Source organism: Nyctereutes procyonoides, unplaced genomic scaffold (assembly GCF_905146905.1).
Source record: "Nyctereutes procyonoides isolate TBG_1078 unplaced genomic scaffold, NYPRO_anot_genome, whole genome shotgun sequence".
In the NCBI taxonomy this organism is placed as follows: Eukaryota; Metazoa; Chordata; class Mammalia; order Carnivora; family Canidae; genus Nyctereutes; species Nyctereutes procyonoides.
This window is the reverse complement of record NW_026575134.1, coordinates 14,692,300-14,714,502: the sequence shown is the minus strand read 5'-3', so window position 1 is coordinate 14,714,502 and position 22,203 is coordinate 14,692,300. Positions and strand designations below refer to the sequence as shown.

General features: G+C 40.7%; 1 protein-coding gene across 3 annotated transcripts in view; it reads right to left on the bottom strand.

Annotated features, from left to right (window-relative positions):
* PUS7 (pseudouridine synthase 7) overlaps nt 1-22,203 on the bottom strand; it is a 57,759-nt gene that overhangs the window by 6,659 nt on the left and 28,897 nt on the right. For all 3 annotated transcript variants that reach the window (XM_055301224.1, XM_055301225.1, XM_055301223.1), the window contains 5 exons: nt 12,563-12,691; nt 11,788-11,913; nt 3,124-3,185; nt 1,614-1,774; nt 580-706 (listed from right to left, as the gene is read on the bottom strand). In XM_055301224.1, the coding sequence (XP_055157199.1) occupies nt 580-706; nt 1,614-1,774; nt 3,124-3,185; nt 11,788-11,913; nt 12,563-12,691 (605 nt within the window). The remainder of the gene's footprint in view (nt 1-579; nt 707-1,613; nt 1,775-3,123; nt 3,186-11,787; nt 11,914-12,562; nt 12,692-22,203) is intronic.

The window sequence follows — 22,203 nt, the reverse complement described above, 5'->3', positions numbered from 1 at the left end:
TCTAAAGAACAGTGAGAATACTTCAGAGTACTATCAGCTTTAAACCAGAAGATGTAGGCGAAGGGCAGAGCACAAGGCCTGGCCCACGGTGACGGCTCAGCATCAGATGGGATTGTCTGTTTTATGAATGCTGTGGGCACAGAGTACGCACTACGTGTCTGTTATGTCATGGCCTGCACGTTACGTGAGCTCCAGTCGAGTGCTGACGTAAAGAAACTCTTTAAAAGTGGCAGACAACAGCAGAGAGGCCGAGGTACGCTCAGAAGCATAGAGATTTTGCTAGATCCAGATTAAAGTTTGGAAAAAGATGTAAGGCAACACTGAGTCCAAATCTATTCCTGAGAAAATGGAGGCCCAGAGACCCAGAGAGAGCCAGGCACTTACTCAAATCAGTATGTATTCTCATTAAAATAAAGATTCAAACTGTTCAGTCTGAGTTTATGACGTCTTTCCATTTCAACCTTACTAGACATCTCTCTCTCTCTCCCTTTTAAGTAGTGGTGAGCTTGGTTTTTAAGCACTAGTGTCAAATAACTGAGCCATGGTTGGATGGAATAAAGATGATATCTGCCTTTTTACCTCCTTTGAGAACAAGGTCCCCTGGAACGGGCTTCAGTCCATACTCTTCTATTCTCTTGCTTACCATGTTATTCCACACATAGCTTTGATAGCTATGAATATACATTAAGCGATTATTTCTTGGTATCTGGAAGGAAGAAGAAAATGGGAAAGGAAAAAAAAATACATGTTCTGAATATTAAAAGTACTGTACTTTCCAAGACATCTCACTTGTTTAATGGTGACCCCAAGATAAGCAGCTCATACTTTCAATGTCATTTTTCTAAGAGCTTAGAGAAATAGGGACTGAAGCACAGAACCAGTGCTAGAGACAGAACCCCTTCGACTATAGGGTGTTCACAGCTCCGATTACAGTGGTTCCCATACATTCATACAAATAAACCTATACCCTGGTGGAACCTATACCCTGAATCAAAGACACAGCACTGACAGGGTAAACAGTGCTTTCTTCCTGATAATTCCACGGAAGGAGAAACTCTAGATAACAGAACTGATCACTAATTACGTGTAGGAAAATCTGTTCTTTTTGTTTATCTGGGGAAGAGTATTTAAGATTGAAGTTGAAGAGTTAAACCAGTCTGTTCTGGGTTATAGATATCCAAATACGAGCATAGGTCATACATGTCAAAATGGTACCCCCACTGTTGAACCACCATGAACAAATCGAAGTAAAATGTGATCATTTAGACCACTTCTTGTGCAACCTCTTACTTACGCAGGTTACAGTTCTGATGCTAAAGAATGATCAAGAAATGAACTCTAAGATGGATTGTGAATTTCTAAAGTATCCAGATACTTAATTTAAATTTCCTTAGGGATCATATTTTCCACTCCAGCAGTCCCTGCACCCACCCTCCTCCCCCTTCACCATTCAGGGTACAAACAAGGATCACTCAGGTAACACAGCACTCAGAGATCAAAGGATCCTTATTTACCTTCTGCTCTTTCAAAATTTAGTACAATATTTAAAGATAAAATTTAAAAAGCATTAAGCCACCTCATGTCATTTGCCTGACTTCACAAATAGCACTCACTATGCCAAATGCAGAGACTATATTCTTCATTCCATATTTGGAAAGTCCTCGAAGCAGCTGCCCTTCCACACACCTTTTGACAGGAAGTTTTCTGAGGGCAGCGGCTGGGTCTTTGCTCTTCGCCCACTCTTCCCTGCACTTAACCAAGTAGCCCTTTTCGGCTGGAGGAAAGAAAAAGCAGTGATTAAAATAATTTATCGAATAGATAGATTTCCATAACCTAACATGCTTCCTAGAGAACACAAATTAGAAAATGCTCTTTGTAGTACAGGTACTCTGAACAGCTTCTGCTCACCTGAGAATACCCATCAGAATGTGAACAGGACAAGCAGAGCGTACAGAGCAAGCCAACTTTGTCAACCTACCGCCAACCCCAGGATTTAAAGACCATTACTGTTCCATTATCACAGCTGATTCAACAGAGGACAAAACCAACACAGTCCCTTCTTCTGTTTTTCTACTGTGTTGGCAAATGTAATAGGCCACTCACTTTAAAATTAGACAACTTTATTTCTTTTCATTTGCAAATGAATAATTACCCAAAGTGCAATGTGGGTTTCAAATCCACAACCCTGAGATCAAGACCCGGGCTGAAATCAAGAGTCAGATGCTCAACTGACTGAGCCACCTACCTGCCCCTGTACAGTAGTATTCAAATCTTTTTTATTTTTTTTAAGATTTTATTTATTTATTCATGAGAGACCCAGAGAGAGATAGAGAGGCAGAGAAACAGGCAGAGGGAGAAGCAGGCTCCATGCAGGGAGCCCAACGCGGGACTTGATCCTGGGACTCCGGGATCATGCCCTGGGCCAAAGGCAGGTGCCAAACTGCTGAGCCACCCAGGCGTCCCAGCTGTTTTTTTTTTTTTTTCATATAGTATGAAAGTAGAGGTATTTTCTGAAAAATTTTTAATAAACTCTTCAAACTAAAAACCCTCAATATTTTTTTAAAAAATATTTTATTTATTTATTCATGAGAGAGAGACACACACACACACACACACAGAGAGAAAGAGAGAGGCAGAGACACAGGCAGAGGGAGAAGCAGGCTCCATGCAGGAGCCCGACGTGGGACTCGATCCCGTGACCCCAGGATCATGCCCCGAGCGGAAGGCAGAGGCCCAACCACTGAGCCACCCAGGCATCCCTCCTCAATATTTTTTTGCCCAGTTTTTACATCGTATTACAGTATGCTTTAACAGATTAACCACAAATATGTTTGGATTCCTGCATGTTTAGAGATTCAGTAGTGCATGGGGAAAAGGAAAGAAATGTATTCATTTATGAATAAATGAGATTAGCTAAACAAATGAAAACAGGATATAAATTATATATCTCAAATATATATATAATTAGTGAAAAAATAAACTATCCTCTTTACTTTAAAAACAATTTTAAAAAATTCTGAAATAACCATCCCCAAGACACACATACTTTTTACTCAAAACAATTCCATGAATACCTAACAAGATACTCTATTTTTTTTTCTTTAACATGAATTTCATTCTTACCTCCAGAACGGGGTTTCAATATTAAATCCATGACTTCAGTCCAGGAATTCTGTAGGATAGCTCTAAAATTAAACAGCATTTACTTTACTCAATTTTGCATTATATGCCGAAATTGGTGGAGTACCAAATCATGTTAACTTTATATATTTCATTAAATGTGAAAGTAAGCTGCAAAACTAATATAAAGGTTTCAACTGTAAATACCAAAGGAACTTTAAAAAGAGAGAAGAAAAAAAAGAAAAAAAAAGAAGAAAATAAAAACATATTCACTCAACATTGATTATCACGGCAGTTTTAAAATGCAAATGTTATAAATACTACCAAGTCATTAAGCTGTTACCCATGGTATTATCTGTATAATCAAAGTCTGCACTAAAACTTATTTGAAACTTCTCAATAAATTTCTCCCCCTGGTTAAATATCTTCTTGCCTAGACAAAAAAGAATAACATTTTATCCTTCCCTATTATTCTTGCCAAAATGGAAATATTTTTATTTTTGTTGATTAGAATACATGCTTCTTAAAAATTAAAACATTTAGGAAGGTTACCTGTTATCTAATTAACACTATCTAAGGCAACACTTTAGAGTGCATTTGTTGTGATCCTTTTAAAAAAGATTTTATCTTTTAAAAGATTTTGTTTATTTGAGAGAGAGAGCAAGAGAATGAATGGGAGCAGGGGCAGAGGGAGAAACAGGATCCCAGGACACCAGGATCATGACCTGAGCTGAAGACAGACACTTAACTGACTGAGCCACCCAGGTACCCCCTTAAAGATTTTACTTTTAAGTAATCTGTATACCCAACGTGGGGCTGGAATTTACAACCCCAAGATTAAGAGTCATCCACTCCACCGACTGAGCCAGTCATGTGCCCCCATGACTTTTTTCAGAAATTTGTCAGCATAGGTAATGTTTAAACTTTGTTATCTTTTGCCATACAAAAATTTTGTGTATCATACCCGAAATTTTTTCCAGTAAGATTTCTGGTGTTGGAGTCTTGCTTAGAAAGGCCTTCCCTAGGGACGCCTGGGTGGCTCAGTGGTTGAGCACCTGCCTTTGGCTCAGGTCATAGCCCCAGGATCCAGGATTGAGTCCCACATCAGGCTCCCTGTGGGGAGTCTGCTTCTCCCTCTGTGTTTCTGTCTCTGTCTGTGTCCCTCATGAATAAATAGATCTTTAAAAAAAAAAAAAAAGAAAGAAAGCCCTTTCCTAGGGGCACCTGTCAGTTAAGTGTCCAACTCTTGGTTTCAGCTCAGGTCATGATCTCATGATTGTGGGAACAAGTCCTGTGTAGAGCCCCAAGTCTGACTCTGTGCTCAGTGGGGAAGTTGCTTGAGAATATCTCCCTCTCCTGCTCCCCTTGCTCACTCTTTCTCTCTAAAATAAATAAAAGTAATAATAGATAAGTATTTTTAAAAAGGCCTTTCCTACCATAAGAATATACAAATCTCTTCTAATTTTTCTGTTTCTTTTAGTTAATCAGGGTATTTTTCATGCTTAAGTTAACCTAGTTTTGCATATTAAGCTATATAAAATGCTCTTTGGTATCTGATGATATGATCATATGGATTTTATATCTACTAATGCAATTAATTACACAACAGATTTCTAACTGCTGGCCATCCTTGCAGTCCTGGAACAATCCATGCTGTATTAGTCTTTAAACATTCTCCTAGGTGACGCATCATGTAGCTGGCTAGGCCATCCGCAACACCTCCAAAGAGAGTGGAGTACTAATTCAGAACTAGACCCTGGTCTGTCAGGTACCACAGAAGAGACATCTATGTTCAAAAACCTTTGCTATCTAGCTAGCCACTTGATTTTATAAATAGGTTTATTGTAAAACACCTGTGCTCATCCCCGACACCATGTGTATGACTGCTTTCACACTGTTCTAACAGCAGAGGGGAGTACCTGCTATGAACACACCACTCTGTGGCCAAAAATGTTTACTATCTGGTCCTTCACAAAAGTCTGCCAATGCATGGTATAATATGTTACAAAGTTCCTTAAGATGCTACCATATACATGAAAGTTCAGTATATATTGCCACACTAAATATGTGCAGATTTGGTTTACAAGCGGCCACTGTATCTGGCCCACTACACATTAAGATGTTTTATGTTCTTTCCTTCTTCTATTTAAAAAATTTGCATAAAATATGCATAACATAAAATTCATGATTTCAGCCATTTTGAAAGTGTACAGTTCTTTTTTTTTAATTTTTTTTTGTTTTATTTATTTATGATAGGCACACAGTGAGAGAGAGAGAGGCAGAGACATAGGCAGAGGGAGAAGCAGGCTCCATACACCAGGAGCCCGACGTGGGATTCGATCCGGGTCTCCAGGATCGTGCCCTGGGCCAAAGGCAGGCGCTAAACCGCTGCGCCACCCAGGGATCCCAAAGTGTACAGTTCTATGACACTAAATATTCATACTGTTGTGTAACCATCAGGATTACCTGCCTTCGGAACTTTTATTATTTTTTTTAAAATATTTTATTTATTTATTCATGAGAGACACAGAGAGAGGCAGAGACACAGGCAGAGAGAGAAATAGGCTCCATGTAGTGAGCCCAATGCGAGACTTGATCCTGGGATCCTGCCCTGAGCCAAAGGCAGACAGACGCTCAACTGCTGAGCCACCCAGGTGCCCCCCTTCAGAACTTTTACATCTTCCTCAGCCGAAATTCTGTACACTAAATAACTCCCATCTCTTGGCAACCACCACTCTACTTTGTGTATTTGACTATTCCAGGTACCTCATGAAAGAGGAATCACACAGTATCTGTCCTTTTGTGACTGGCTTATTTAGCATAAAAGTCTTCCAGGTCTATTCATGTTGTGAATTGCATGTGTAAGAATTTCCTTCTTGTTGGGATGCCTGGGTCGCTCAGCAGTTGAGCGTTGGCCTTTGGCCCAGGGTGTGATCCTGGAGTCCCGGGATTGAGTCCCACATCCAAATAAAAAAAAAAAAAAAAAAGGATTTCCTTCTTGTCAAAGTTGACTGTATCTATGTACCATGTTTTGCTTATCCACTCATCTGTTAATGGAAACTTGGTTGCTTCCACCTTCTGGATGTCATGAATTATGCTCTTAAAAACATGGGTATTTGAATATTTGCTTTTACTTTTTCTGGGTATATACTGAAAAATGGAATTTATAAATCATATAGTGATTCTACATTTAAAAATCGCCATATAGGGGATCCCTGGGTGGCACAGTGGTTTGGTGCCTGCCTTTGGCCCAGGGCGCGATCCTGGAGACCCGGGATCGAATCCCATGTCGGGCTCCCGGTGCATGGAGCCTGCTTCTCCCTCTGCCTGTGTCTCTGCCTCTCTCTCTCTCTCTGTGACTATCATAAATAAATAAAAATTAAAAAAAAAAAATCGCCATATATTATTTTCCATACAGGCTGGACCACTTTATATTCCCACCAGCAATGCACAAGGGTTCCTATTTCTCCACATCTTCACCAACACTGTTTTGTTGTTGTTGTTTTTAATAATGGCCTTTCTAATGAGTTTAAAGTAGTATCTCATTATGGTTTCAACTTGCAATTTCTTAATGATTAGTAATGTTGAGCCTCTTTTCATTATTAGTTCAATAGTCATTTGTATTTCTTCTTTGAATAAAGTTCTATTCAAGTTGTCCATTTTTATTTTTTATTTATTTTTTTAAAGATTTTATTTATTTATTCATGAAAATACACAGAGAGGAGAGAGAGAGAGAGGCAGAGACACAGGGAGAGGGAGAAGCAGACTCCATGCAGGGAGCCTGACGTGGGATTCGATCCCAGGTCTCCAGGATCATGCCCCAGGCTGTAGGTGGTGCTAAACCGCTGAGCCACCGGGGCTGCCCTCTTTGTCCATTTGTAAATAGTTGTTTTGTTGTTGCTGAGTTGTAGGAACTCTATATTAACCCTTTATCAGATATATAATTTGCATATATTTTCTCCCATTCTGTGGACTGCTTTTTCACCCTGTTGATAGTGCCCTTTGTACACAAATATATATATAGGTATATTTTTAAGATTTTATTTATTTGTTCATGAGAGAATCAGAGAGAGAGAGAGAGAGAGAGAGAGAGAGAGAGAGAGGCAGAGACACAGGCAGAGGGAGAAGCAGGCTCCATGCAGGAAGCCCCCGACATGGGTCTCCAGGATCATGCCCTGGGCTGAAGGCAGCGCTAAACCACTGAGCCACCCAGGCTGCTCCACAAATATACATATATTTTAAAGGTTTTATTTATTTATTGGAGATAGAACAAACAGGAAGAACAGCAGAAGCAGAAGGTGAAGCAAGAGTCCCCAAAGAGGAAGGAGCCTGACACCGGGCTGGATTACAGGACCCTGAGATCATGACCTGAGCCAAAGGCAGATGCTTAACCAACTGAGCCACCCAGGCACCCTGTACACAAATATTTTTAATTTTATGGACTCCAACCTATTTTTTTTCTTTTGTTGTCTGTGCTTTTGGTGTTATATCCAAGAAACTGGCCATCAAATGCCATGAGAATTCCCCTTTTTCTTCTAATTTTATAGTTGTAGTATATGCAGGATTTTGATCTATTTGGAGTTAATTCTTGTAAATGGTGTTAAGACAAGGGTCCAAATTCTTTTTACTTTTTTAAGTGTATATCTAATTTCCCCAACATTATGTGTTGAAAAGACTGTCCTTTCCCCACTGAATGGTCTTGTTACCTCTGTTGAAAATCATTTGATCATATATGCAAGGGCTTATTCTACCTTAAAAAACAAACAGCTTTACTAAGGTATAATTCACACATCCATATAATTCATCCATTTAAGTGCACGATTCAATGACTTTTAGTATACTCACAGAATTTCATAACATCAATCAATTTTGGGACATTTTTTATCACCCCAAAAGAAATCCTACACCCACCAGCATTCACTCTCCATTACCCCTTCCCCAGATGTAGACAATCACTATCAACATTCTGTCTCTATGGATTTGCCTATTCTGGGCATTTCTATAAATGAATCCCTATGATATCTTGCCTTTTGTGACTTCTTTCACTTAGCATGTTTTCAAGGTCCATCCATGTTGTGGCAAGGATCAACTCTGCTACATTCTCTTTTATTGCTGAATAATATTCCATTGTATGGATACACATTTTGTTCATCTTTTTATCAGTTGATGGACATCTGGGTCGTTTCCATTTTTTTTCTTTGGCTGCTATAAACATTGGTTTAAATTTTTATCTGAACCCATGTTCTCAATTCATGAGTACATATCTAGGAGTGCAACAGTTGAGTCATATGGTAACTCTACATTTAACCTTCTGGGGACTAACTAGGCTGTTATCCAAAATAGCTGTACCATTTTACATTTCTACCAATAGTGCATAAGGATTCCAATTTTCAGTAACACTTGTTATTGTCTGTCTTTTTTATTTTAGCCATCATAGTAGATATGAATAGCTCCTTGTGGTTTTGAACTGCCTTTCCCTAATATTTAGTGATTCTCTAATAATGTTGAGCATCTTTTTGTATGTTTATTAGCCATTAGTCTATGTTCTTTGGAAAAATGTCTACTCAGATCACCTGCCTATTTTTAGACTATTATTAAGAGTTCTTTAAAAACTCTGGATATAACTCATTCTTACTTTTTTTTTTTTTAATTTTACTTATTAATGAGACACACAGAGAGAGAGAGAGAGAGGCAGAGACACAGGCAGAGGGAGAAGCAGGCTCCATGCAGGGAGCCTGACGTGGGACTCGATCCCGGGTCTCCAGGATCAGGCCCTAGGCTGAAGGCTAAACCACTGAGCCACCCGGGCTGCCCCCATTTTTAAACTATAAATGAGGACTTGTTTTTTCCTTAGGAGGTTCTATGATGGTTACAGTGGGCTGCTTTGAAGGTAGGAAACAGTCTTAGGTTATGGAAACCGTTGGTTTGGAATTTTGAATGGATGGTACTGACTGTATACTTAGGGCCTATGATGTGATTTTTGTTCCTATTTATTTTTATTTTTAATTTTTGTTCCTATTTATTTTTGATGAATCTGATCTCATTCTCATTAGCCATTTTACATTATCTTTGGAGTACAAAATTTGCAGGGTCCCGGGACTATTCTTCTCCCAAATTAATTACAAATTCAAAAGTTGATACAGGGGCACTTGGGTGGCTCAGTTGGTTGAGTGCTCAATTCTTGGTTTTGGCTCAGGTCATGATCTCAGGGTCATGAGACTGAGCTCCTCATCAGGCTCTGCACTCAGGGCAGAGTCTGCTTGAGATTTTTTTCCTTTCCCCATCCCCCTTGCACTCGCTTTCTCTAAAACTAAGAAATAATATCTTAAAAAAAAAAAAAAAAGTTGACACAGCCTGGGGCATTTGGCTGGCTGATCTCAGGGTCATGGTGGGCATGGAGCCTACTTAAAAAATAAGTAAGATGTTATACATAACAAAACAAAATTAAAGAAAACAAAAGTTGATACAGCCTTCCCTTAAAATATTCTGTCCCATAACACAATATCTTCACTATCTTTATCAATGTCCTTTGACCATTTAGCAAGTTTGAAAACATTACCATTTATTATCTAATAATAACAACGATTATTAATTACTTTAGTTTTCTTCTTAGTAAAAATTCTTTCTCTGGTTAGTACACTTTAGTTTTAAAATAGCACTTTCTGGGATGCCTCAGTGGCTCAGTGGTTGAATGTCAGGTCTGCCTTCGGCTCAGGGTGTGATTCTGGAGTCCCAGGATTGAATCTCACATCAGGCTCCCTGCATGAAGCCTGCTTCTCCTTCCTCTGCCTCTCTCTCTGTGTCTCTCATGAATAAATAAATAAAACCTTTTTAAAAAAATTACGTTCTGCTTACTGAGCACCTACTACATCCCAGGCATAGCAACAGGTACTGCATAAATATCATTTCACTTCATTTTCACCACACTGTGACGTTAACATTATGATCTTCATTTGGTAGATGGATAATCTGAGGTTCAGAACCGAAGTCTGACTTTATTGCCTGAGCTTTTAACCTTCACAATACTGACTCAAAGAAGTAGAGAAATTACTACATGATGGATTTTTATCATTTTGAACTTTTAAAACAATTTTATTTTCTAAAAACTGTTATTTATTTATTTTAGAGAAATAAGAGTGGGCGGGGAGGCAGAGGGACAGAGAATCTCAAGCAAACTCTGCAGGCTAAGCTCAAAGCCCGATGTGGGGATCTCACAACCCTGAGATCATGACCTGAGCTGAAATTAAGAGTTTGATGCTTAACCAACTGAGCCACCCAGGCACCCTAATCATTTTGTGCTTTTATCTTATTTTTTAAAAAGATTTTATTTATTTATTCATGAGAGACACACAGAGACACAGGTAGAGAGAAGCAGGCTCCATGCAGGGAGTCCAGGATCATGCCCTGGGCCTAAGGCAGATGCTCAACTGCCGAGCCACCCAGGGATCCCTGATTTTGTGCTTTTAAAAACACCCCAACAGGGCAGTGTGGGTGGCTCAGTCAGTTGAATATTTGCCTTTGGCTCAGGTCGTGATTCCAGGGTCCTGGGACTGAGCTCCACATTGTGCTCCCTGCTCAGTGGGGAGTTTCCTTCTTCTCCCTCTACCCTCCCTGCCGCTTGTGCTCTCTCTTCTCAGATAAGTAAATAAAATCTCAGGAAAAAAAAAAAAAAAGAACACCATATGAACAAACGCAACTTTGTGTAGACAGCTGCTATAACCATGCACCAGAAGTCAAGAAAAGTCCTCTGTTCCTAGTACTACAGGGAACCAAACAGCTGCAGCAAAGCCCCAGGCCTAAATTTCACCTCTGCTAGAACATGGGTTTGAAAGACAAGGAAGAACAGGAACTACACAATCTTTGCAGATCACAACTCATGACGACTTCAAGAATTTAACGCCCATGATTGTTTTATGTAATGGTCTACTGACAGCAGGAGAGCATACTCAGGTTTAGGTTTCTGAACCCAAGTATTTATGTAAAGTTTATTTAAGTAATCTCTACACCCAATGTGGGTCTTGAACTCACGACCCCAAGATCAAAAGTCACACATTCTTCTCACTGAGCCAGGCAGGTGCCTCTTTTAAAGTTTTTTTTGTTTTGTTTTGTTTTTGTTTTGTTTTAAGTTTATTTAAGTAATCTCTACACTCAATGTGGAGCTCAAATGACTCCAAGATCAAGAGTCCAAGTACTTATTGATGGGATCCCCTGCTGCCTGAAAGTGAATCAGGGTTCTTAAAAAAATAAACTTAACTCACTTTTACATCCTACACCACTTTTCTTTAAGGGTGGGGAAAGTACAGATTCAAGTTTAATAAACTGGGAAGCGCTTGTTAACATAACAGAGATGACAAACTACATCCTCTCTGTCAGGCTATCCAATTGCTTATTACACTGAGCCAAGATTTACCTATAAAGAAGAAACTAAAACTTACCTTTCAGGTTGTATCTTTTTGATACAACTTGAATCCTTGATCTTTAATTTTTTACTGTGTATTATCTTAAAACACAACAAGAATTAGAAGGATGCTATGGATTGGTTGATGAGACATACTGGTTCATTTGGCCCAGACATGAATAAGTAAAAGCAACAACAACAAAAAAAAAACCTTTCTTATTTTTCTATGTGAGGCCTTTTAGACAAAAGTTAAGAATTTAAATACAAACCTTCCAACCTGATATGTGGGGACAGCTGTAGTCCCAAATCTTTGCATTCCATAGTAGTTAATAAATCCGATCTCCTTGAGAGAGTTCATAGCTTGCTGAACTTGGTCATCAGTTCCTGTTATATTTCTGCAGGGGCCCAAATTACCCAGAGAAAAAAATTTTAGTCAAACACATTCAGGGATGCTTATTGTCAATGATATGGCTTGGCTTCCATGTCTTCCCCTTAACCCCTGCAGCTTTCTCTCTCTACCTGTTGAGGACTTTGTCTTTTAAAAAAAATTGTGGCAAAATATACATAATACTAAATTCACCATCTTGCCTGTTTTTAAGTACACAACAGAGTGGCTTTATGTGCACCAACAATGTTGTGCAACATTCACCCTACTTCCTGAATTTTCTGCTCTTCAAACTGAAACTCTGTACCCATTAACAATAGCTCCCACCTCACCCTCTCCCACCCCAGGTAACCTTTCTTCTACTTTCTGGGTCTGCGAATTTTTTAAACACAGTGTTTGAAGCAGACAGCTCCTTTCCGAAGGAGGGACTGAGTTTTGAGAGCTGACAGGCATCAGTACAAATACTCCAGCAGTATCTGCTCTCCCAGCCCTATCAGGCTCTGCTTGGCCTTCCCGTTGCCCCACCTGTTGGTACCAGCTCACCTGGATTAATAACTGCCCCAAACAGATGCAAGGTGACCCAGTGAGACCCTCTTGGTCTGCATTCCTACCTGCAGTTCTTTTTTTTTTTTTTTTTTTCCTACCTGCAGTTCTTTTACCTGAGAACAACTGTGAAGTGATTCCCTTGAAGCTCTCCCAGTTTCAGGGGGTTTTTCTGATAGCTGAAATTCCCCAGCTTAAAGTTCATCAAGCACTTGTTCAAGTGAGCAAGTCTTTGAGCGGTTATTCTAAAATATAAAATAAAAAAGGAACATGGAGAGGATCATGAAATACTGCCTGCCTAAAATAGTCTTGGGCACCTTACTACAGGAAACGACAGCTTGAGACAGGACTGCACCAAGCTATGCTGAGCGAAAAAGTCGGGCATCACGGCAGGTGGCCTGAGCATACTTTTCATTTCTCCCTGGATTGTTCCTCCTGCAAAATGATAGCAGTTCAATCTTACTGGATAGATGTAACCTGGACCATATTTATGTTCATCAAGTCTCATGTTAACTAGAACGAGTAATGGTACCATCGTATCTGTGCAATTTGCTACTTTTTGTGAGGGGGAAGGGGATAATAACAGAGAGCAATCTCATACAATCGTAAAGACTGTTATTAAGCATTTTAAAGAGTGAGTCCTAATTTTGTCTATCAGAAAAATACTGTAATCTCACAAAGAAAACTTGAAGTACAGAAAAAAGAAAAACAATGCAGTTTCATCACCTGAAAAAAAAATGTTAATATCCAACTTTGCTTTTCCTCCCATTCCTTTTTCGTTTTTAAAGATTTATTTGACACAGCAACAGAGAGACAGCGAGAGACAGAGCGCACAAGCACAGGGAGTGGCAGAGGGAAAGGAAGAAGCAGGCTCCCCACTAAACAGGGAACCCGATGTTGGGGCTCAATCCCAGAACTCCAGGATCATGACCTGAGCCCGAAGGCAGACGCTTAACCGACTGAGCCATCCAAGTGCTCCCATTTTTTTTTCTTAAACACATTATGTATAGATAGATAAGAGATATAGATGGCATCCGGACATAAATGTGTACCTTGTTATCATTTAAGGATGGGACGAGTGGGTGGCTCACTTGGGAGGAGACTCCCTGCTTAGAAGGGAGCCTGATGTGAGGGGAGCTCAATCTTCTGACTGGGGAGATGGTGACCTGAGTTGAAAGCAAGAGTCGGATGCTTAACTGACTGAGCCACCCAGGCGCCCCGGTATCTTGCTTTATTCCCACTTAAAAACGTGTATTGGAGGGGTAGCCCAGGTGGCTCAGCGGTTTGGTGCCGCCTTCGGCCCAGGGCGTGATCCCGGAGACCTGGGATCGAGTCCCACATCGGGCTCCCTGCATGGAGCCTGCTTCTCCCTCTGCCTGTGTCTCTGCCTCTCTCTCTCTTTCTCTGTATCTGTCATGAATAAATAAATAAAATCTTTAAAAAAAAATGTGTATTGGGGATTTGCTTCATCCACACAGTACTGTGAGGCTGCCGCATTCTTTGTCCAACTGCACGTTCAGGACAGCGGCTGACCTGCATATTCCATCCTTTATCTGACCTCCTTTGATGGACATTTAAATTGCGGCCTATCTTTTGCTATCACAAACAATTCTATGGCAAACATCCCTATACATACTTCTTTGTGCATCTATATAGGTGCATGTTTGGAATAAATTCCTAGATGTGGAAAGTGTGGATTTTGAATTTTAATCCCTACTGCCCTGCCCTTGGAAAGTTTGATCAGTTTTATGCTCACACTGCTGATATGTAAATGCCTGCTGCCTCACCCTCATGTCTCCTTCCATAGCATGCTACAAACCTCATCTTGAGCTCCACCAGTCTGTTAAAAATGTTTTACCTTGGTTTTTATTTGCACACTTCCTGTTGTGAGGTTAAACATTTCACATATTGACTATGAACTGCTTGTTTGTCCTGTTATCTATATTTAACCTATTTTGGGTTATTTTTCTTACTGTTTTCACAGAGTAAGGAAATCTACCCTTTACCACACAGCTTGCAAATATTATCTTCCACTTTGTGAGTTTAGTTTATTTTTATTAAAATATTTAATTTATTTATTCATGAGAGACACACAGAGAGAGGGAGGGGCAGAGACACAGTCAGAGAGAGAAGCAGGATCCTTGCAGGGAGCCTGACATGGGACTTGACCCCGGGACTCCAGGATCACACCTTGGGCCGAAGGCAGGCACTAAACTGCTGAGCCACCAAGGATCCCCTAGTTTATTTTTTAAAAGACTATTTATTTGAGAGGGAGAGAGAACACGAGGGGCGGGCGAGGGGCAGAGGAGGAGGGAGGAGCAGGCTCCCCGCTGAGCAGGGCTTGATCAGGACCCTGAGATCTCCATCTGAGCAGAAGGCAGTTACTTAACCAACTGAGCCATCCAGGCGCCCTGAGCTTAGTTTATTTATAGTATAGTTTATGCTTTAGAAAATTTACCCACCAGTATGTTTTATTTTTTATTTTTTTAAGATTCTTTTTACTTATTCACAAGAGACAGAGAGAGAGGCAGAGACACAGGCAGAAGGAGAAGCAGGCTCCATGCCGGAAGCCCGATATGGGACTTGATCCCAGGTCTCCAGGATCCTGCCCCGGGCCAAAGGCAGGCGCTAAACCACTGAGCCACCCAGGGATCCCCCTCCCGGTGGAATGTTAAAAAAAAATTCAAAACTTGAGGAAACTGGCAACACTGTTACCTTATACCTTTCACAGAGATTTACCAATTGTTAACTTTTTGCCAGACTTTTTTTTTTTTTTTTTAGATCTTATTTATTTACTCATGAAAGACAGAGAGAGAGAAAGAGAGAAAGAGAGAAAGAGGCAGAGGCAGAGGGAGAAGCAGGCTCCATGCAGGGAGCCCGACGTGGGACTTGATTCCCGGCCAAGATCATGCCCTGGGCCGAAGGCGGCGCTAAACCACTGAGCCACCTGGGCTGCCCTATCTCTCTCTCTCTTTCTAATCTATGGCATACACATATACACAAATGTGAAATCTAAATACTTTACCGAACCATCTGAGTTTGTTGCAGACATCACACCTTACCCCTTGTGACCCTGTATCTCCTAGGACAAGCAGAGTCCCCTGCCTAACCAAGTGGGTCATACTCGGGAAGCCTAACAGGAATTTGACACTACCAACAGGCAGTCCATACCCACACTCACCCAATTACCTGATAACATCATCTCAATTTTTTTTATAAGCTCCCTAAATTCAGGATCTAACCAAGGACCTCATACTGCCATTGCAATGTCGTTAGTCTCCACTAAGCTGTCTGGATCTTTTCCAGGCTTTTGTTTTACGTTGGTATCTGACTTTTAGCAGAATCCAGGGCAGCTGTTACATACGTTGGCTTTACATCTGGATTTGTCTGTTTCCTTGTGATTAGACTTAGATAAACATATTACTTAGGTGATGCTACAGCCTTTTCAGTGTACTGTAGCAAAAGGCAATAATATTCAGTTTGTCCATCACTGATGGTGATAAATTTAATCACTGAGCTAGGATGGTCTGTGCAAGATTTTTCTACTGGAAGGGAACCTTTCCTCCTAGGTGATTATTCTGTTCCTGAGTCTTTCATCCATCTGTTCAGGTACTCCAGGATTCTTACTGCCTGAAGAAAATACTAGTGTGTTGATGTGAAAGAGTGTTTTTCTCTATCTATAATTCCTCCTTCTCAGTTGGTATTCTTCTGTAAATAAGGGAGTATATAGTAAAATTTTTGTTACATTCATGATTTTTTTAAGATTCTTTTTACTTATTCACAAGAGACAGAGAGAGAGGCAGAGACACAGGCAGAGGGAGAGGCAGGCTCCCTGCAGGGAGCGTGATGCCGGACTCAATACCAGGACCCCAGGATCACAACCACTAAACCACTGAGCCACCCAGGTGCCCCCCTCCTCATTTTTTTTTTTTTCAATAATTCAAGGTTTAGAGGCCCCGCTCACTCAGTTAAGTGTCTGCCTTAGGGTCAGGTCATGATCCCATGGTCCTGGGATGGAGCCCTGTGTCAGGCTCCCTGCTTAGTGGGGAGTCTGCTTCTCCCTCTCTGCTCACCTCCTCTCTCTCAAATAAATAAAATCTTAAAAAAAAAAAAAAAGTTCTGAGGTTTAAGTCATACTTAGAAAAGGTATCCTTAGCCAGATTTTTTTTTTTTAAGCTTCCCAAGTGTAAATAGAGTGCTTCTACAGTTTTGTTTTGGTTTTCAGCAAAAAGGGCACTCTTCTTTTGTTGCCTTTGGGCTTACTGTAGTGATTACTTTTTACCACACTTCATTCAGAGCTCTGTTGGCCTCCACACGTTCTCCAACACACTAATTCTCACTACTGGGGTTTTATAAGTTTATGCTGGTTGTGGGGAAAAAGAAAAGACCTCTCGGCACTGTTGTTCCAGGGGCTTTGAGTGAGAGCTTCTGTTTCTCTTTCCTCCAGTTCACCTCTGATGCCAAAAGTGGGTCATCTACAAAGGAGCAGGATATGGGCGAGGTCATGCTGACTTGGGAAGGTTTTCCTGCTCTTTCCCCCTGCTTTAAATCATGGGGTCTCCGCATCCTAAGCAACAAGGTTAAGGCAAGAAGAGGGAAAGTATTTTTCACACACAAACTGGCAACCATGTGAGCTGCTGCTGAGTGGCTTGGGCTCCACTTTTTTTTTTTTTTTTTAAGATTTTATTTATTTATTCATGAGAGACACAGAGAAAGAGGCAGAGACACAGGCAGAGGGAGAAGCAGGTTCCATGCAGGGAGCCCGACGTGGGACTTGATCCCGGGTCCCCAGGATCACGCCCTGGGCTGAAGGCAGCGCTAAACCGCTAAGCGACCAGGCTGCCCTGGGCTCCACATTTTAAATCAACACTATCACACATGCCTTTTTGCTTCATGTCTTTTTAAAAAGGTAGACTATGGAGTATAAAAACTGTACCAAGGACCTGGCTACAAAAAAATATTTATACATCTGTACCTTTATGCAGTGACACTGTGGCTGGTGCTGCTTTTTGACTGGCTTTGTTGAGATCCGGCAAAGTGGAGTCATGGCTTTGGAAGCCATTCCTGGTGAGCAACTTTTGCTTCAAATAAGAGTTTCTTTGTAGGGGGGGAAATATCTGGCAAAGTATTGCCACTTTACACACTCAGTGAAGACCTACAAAAATGTCATCACTGATTCTTTCCTGCAGTTTTTTTTTTTATGTATTTTTATATTTTTGATTCACCTGGAATTTATTTGGAATAGGGAACTGAGATAAAGAGCCAATTTTTTTTTCAGGTGGCTATTCAGTTATTTCAACATTCACTGACTCAACCATTTTTTTCTCTGATCTTAAATGCTACTTTTTTTTAAAAAAGATTTTATTTATTTATTCATGAGAGATACAGAGATAGAGGCAGAGACAGAAGCAGAGGGAGAAGCAGGCTCCATGCAGGGAGCCCGACGTGGGACTCGATCCCAGGTCTCCAGGATCACGCCCTGGGCCAAAGGCAGGAGCTAAACCACTGAGCCACCCAGGGATCCCTAAATGCTACTTTCAATATATACTAAATCTGTGTATGGATCTAGGTCTCTAATTATTCTACTGATTTATGTGCCAAGATCAAATAGCTTTAACTGTGATAATTCTTTTTTTCTTTTTTAAGATTTTATTTATTTATTCATGAGAGACAGAGAGAGAGGCAGACACACAGGCAGAGGGAGAAGCAGGCTCCATGCAGGGAGCCTGATGTGGGACTCGACCCCGGGTCTCCAGGATCAGGCCCTAGGCTGAAGGTGGCACTAAATCACTGAGCAACTCGGGCTGCCCTAAAATGTCTGTTAAAAAAGGTTTAAGAAATAAGTGATGTAAAAATTAGAAGGGAGATGGCCAAATTGCAGTTTTTGTCAGTGATGATTGTTTCTACTCAAAAGAGTTTACTGAAAGTTATACAAGGTAACAAAGATTAATGTACAAAAGGTAATATGAAGACAATAGGCAGTTAAAAATTATAATGGAAAAGAGATGTCTTTTACACAAAAAAGGGAAAAAAGGAACATACCTAGAAATAGATGTTTATATATGTATGTGGGATTTTCACGAAGAAAATTTTAAAATACTGTTAAGAAATGTAAAAGAAATGAATGAATGATAAACCTCTTCTTGGGTACATATAAATGTCTTTTCTTATTGAGTAAATGCATAAATTTATGCTGTTACTAATGAGAATACCAGTAGAACGTTATTTTTTAAACTAAGTTAATCATAAAGTTAATGTAGGAAATCTAATATGAAAACTAGCTATAAAAATTCTGGAAAAGTTACTAACAAAGGGGGCTTAACCTCAGTATATATTTAAAGCATGTTATAGAAATATCAGAGTTAGGGCTGCCCCGGTGGCTTAGCTGGTTTAGTGCCACCTTCAGCCCAGGGTGTGATCCTGGAGACCTGGGATCGAGTCCCGCATCAGGCTCCCTGCATGAAGCCTGCTTCTCCCTCTGCCTGTGTCTCTGCCTCTCTGTCTCTCATGAATAAATAAATAAAATCTTAAAAAAGAAAAAAAGAATTATCACAGTTAAAGCTATTTGATCTTGGCACATAAATCAGTACAATAATTAGAGACCTAGATCCATACACAGATTTAGTATATATTGAAAGTAGCATTTAGGGATCCCTGGGTGGCTCACTGGTTTAGCTCCTGGATCCCAGGATCAGGCCCTGATCCGAAGACAGACATTCAACTGCTGAGCCACCCAGGTGTCCCCAAATAAATAAATAAAATCTTAAAAAAAAAAAAAAAGAAGAAAGAATCTAATGTGCTTGAAAATAATGTACCAATTGAAACTTACTTATAAAAGACATCTACTCTGAAAACTACCACCACAAAGAACGTTTGTGCTTCACCTTGGTGAACAAGACACTTGACACTCTACACTGTTTATCAGCACTAGTCAGTCCTTGGAGTGTATCCCTGCTGTCAGGAGCCATGTTCCGCTTTGGCCTGGAAATGCAGGAGTTGGGGGTGGGTACGTGTCTGGATGTGTAGCCTGGGCCCCAGGGCCTGGTCTACACTCCCAGAGTAGCTAATCATGGAGCAACCCCAAAGCAGTGTGTGTCTCTGCTCTGCAGTCTCTGAGGTCTCAACGTTACATGAAAAATTGATGGGCAAAGTTTATCTTAGTACTTAGTTAACATGCTATTTACTGAGTTAGATAAATTGTTTAAAATTCATCTCTATAGGGGTGCCTGGGTGGCTCAGTTGTTTAGGTGTCTGCCTTCATCTCAGGTTGTGATACTGGGGTCCTGGGACTGGACCGTACATCGGGCTTCCTGCTCCTCAGCGAGCACGCTTCTCCCTCTGCTTTTCTCTTATGAATAAATAACCAAATAAATAAATCTTTAAAAAAATCATTTATATAATACCAGCTTGCCAATTCATCTCACAGAACTCTTTTTCTTTGCTGAAAATTTTCCCATAGTCTCTGAAGACACTTGGTCATCTCTTTGCTGCGTATCAATCAACTTATTTGTTTCCTAGCTCAGTATGCACAAAAGCAGCCTGACCAAATTTCTTGAGGGAAAAAAAATCTGTCATTGCCCCATTAATTAATATAAAATGTAGGAAGCCTGTCAGAGAAGTCAGGATATGGGCAAAGCTCATACTCCATTAATTTCCCTCCCCATCTCCAATTCTCCAATCCCCTGTCCAATCGAGGACCAGACAGCACAAAGCAGGTCTAATCTGGCCTTGGGCCAGCTGCTCAGAAGCAGCAGGTCCAGGAGAAAAAGGCACCAGGTCCTTGACTGCATATGTATGTGGACAATGGTAGAGCCAAGGGTATAAATTAATCCAGGAGTTCTATCCCCAAGAATCCAGAAAGCAAAGGATCATGAGGAACAGAGTGAAGATGAGAACAACAGAACTTGTCTTTGGTCAGTAACTACTATTGTAGAAATGAACAGAATATTTAAGTCAAGAGGAAAAAAGTAAGCAGGCAACTTGGCAGCTCTGGAGAGATTCTGGAGTCCCTGATAGCCATGGACATGCCTCAAAGCTCTGTTGCTTTTCTTCCCCTTGAGATAAAATATAACCTAAAATTTATCACTTTAACCAGTATGAAGAATGCAATTTAGTGGGTTTTAGTATGTCATGCAACTGTTACCACTATCTAATCCCAGAACAGTTCCATCACCCCAAAAGAAACCCTGCATCTATTAATAACCCCTTTCCCTCTCCCTGCAGCCCCTGACAACCACTCATCTCCTCTGTCTCTATACATTTCCCTAACATGGACATTTCACATAAATGTAATCGTTTATGTGGCCTTTTGTGTCTGACTTCTTTAACTCAGCATGTTTTTTTTTTTTTAAGACTTTATTTATTTATTTATGAGAGACACAGAGAGAGAGTCAGAGACCCAGGCAGAGGGAGAAGCAGGCTCCATGCAGAGAGCCTGACGTGGGACTTGATCCCAGGTCTCCAGGATCACGCCCTGGGCCAAAGGCAGGTGCTAAATGGCTGGGCCACCCGGGCTACCCTACTCAGCATGTTTTTAAGATTTATCTATGTTGGGCAGCCCCGGTGGCGCAGCAGTTTAGCGCCGCCTGCAGCCTAGGGCGTGATCCTGGAGACCCTGGATCGGGTCCCACATCAGGCTCTCTGAATGGTGCCTGCTTCTCCCTCTGCCTGTGTCTCTGCCTCTCTCTGTCTCTATGAATTAAAAAAAAAAAAAAAAAAGATTTATCTATGTTGTATCAGTACTTCATTCCTTTTATGACTGCATCCTATTCTATTGCCTGTTCTTGAATACACAGCAGACACATATTTCTGAATCCCACCATCACAGCAGAAAAGGTATACTCATTCTTACAGGATGGGTGCTCCCTGAACAGAGGTGGAATGGTGTTGACAGTATCTTCATGATCCTGTTCACAGTTTTAATTCTGATGATCTTGGATAGAGCTCTATAGTTGTAAATTCATAGCGAACTCTGTGAATAACTTGAGACTATTAAAAAAAATCTCACTTTTACATCAGGAGCCAACCTAAGCAACATGTTACACAAAAAGCCTTTATTAAAGCCAGTGAAACACTGGCTGAGGCTCAGAAAGGAGACTGGCAGGAAGAGGCGGAAAAGAAACAAAACATTCTGAATGAGCTTGTTCCTGCTTGAGATCCTGTTAAAATTATGAGGTGGCTGGAGAGTTACATGAGGCTGAAAAGAAATGCTGCTTATCCCTAGGAATGAGCGATTCAGCAATAATGAAAACCCCTGTGAGGCGGAGTGGGTTTATCCTGTCTACCCGTTCTCACGGGAAAAGCCAACCTGCCCAGCCCCATGTATCCATTAAGCAACCGAAGGGTGTCGCCTGCATCCGTGAGATAAGTACTATGTGCTTTCCAAAGGCCAACACGTAAGGTTCTAATGTAGTTTCTTACTAAGTCAACAGGAAGATGATAAAAGCAGCAAAGACAGAGCTGCACTGTGATCAAGTATGACACCTGGTGGCTGACCAAGAAAAGAAATATCTTCAAATATTCAAAGATTTCACATCATATAATGCAACATAAAATAACGAGAAGCCATTTTTTGACCCTCGAATTAGCAAATGACTTTTTAAAAAAAATGTAAAACGTGTTAGGGAGGATTCTGTGGAAGCAGAATAAAAGTGATAAATTGGCACCACCTTTCCATAGGGCAATTAGGCTTTGCTATCAAAAACCCGAAACCTAGAGTTTCACATTCCTTTTAAATCAGACTTCCAGGGATCCCTGG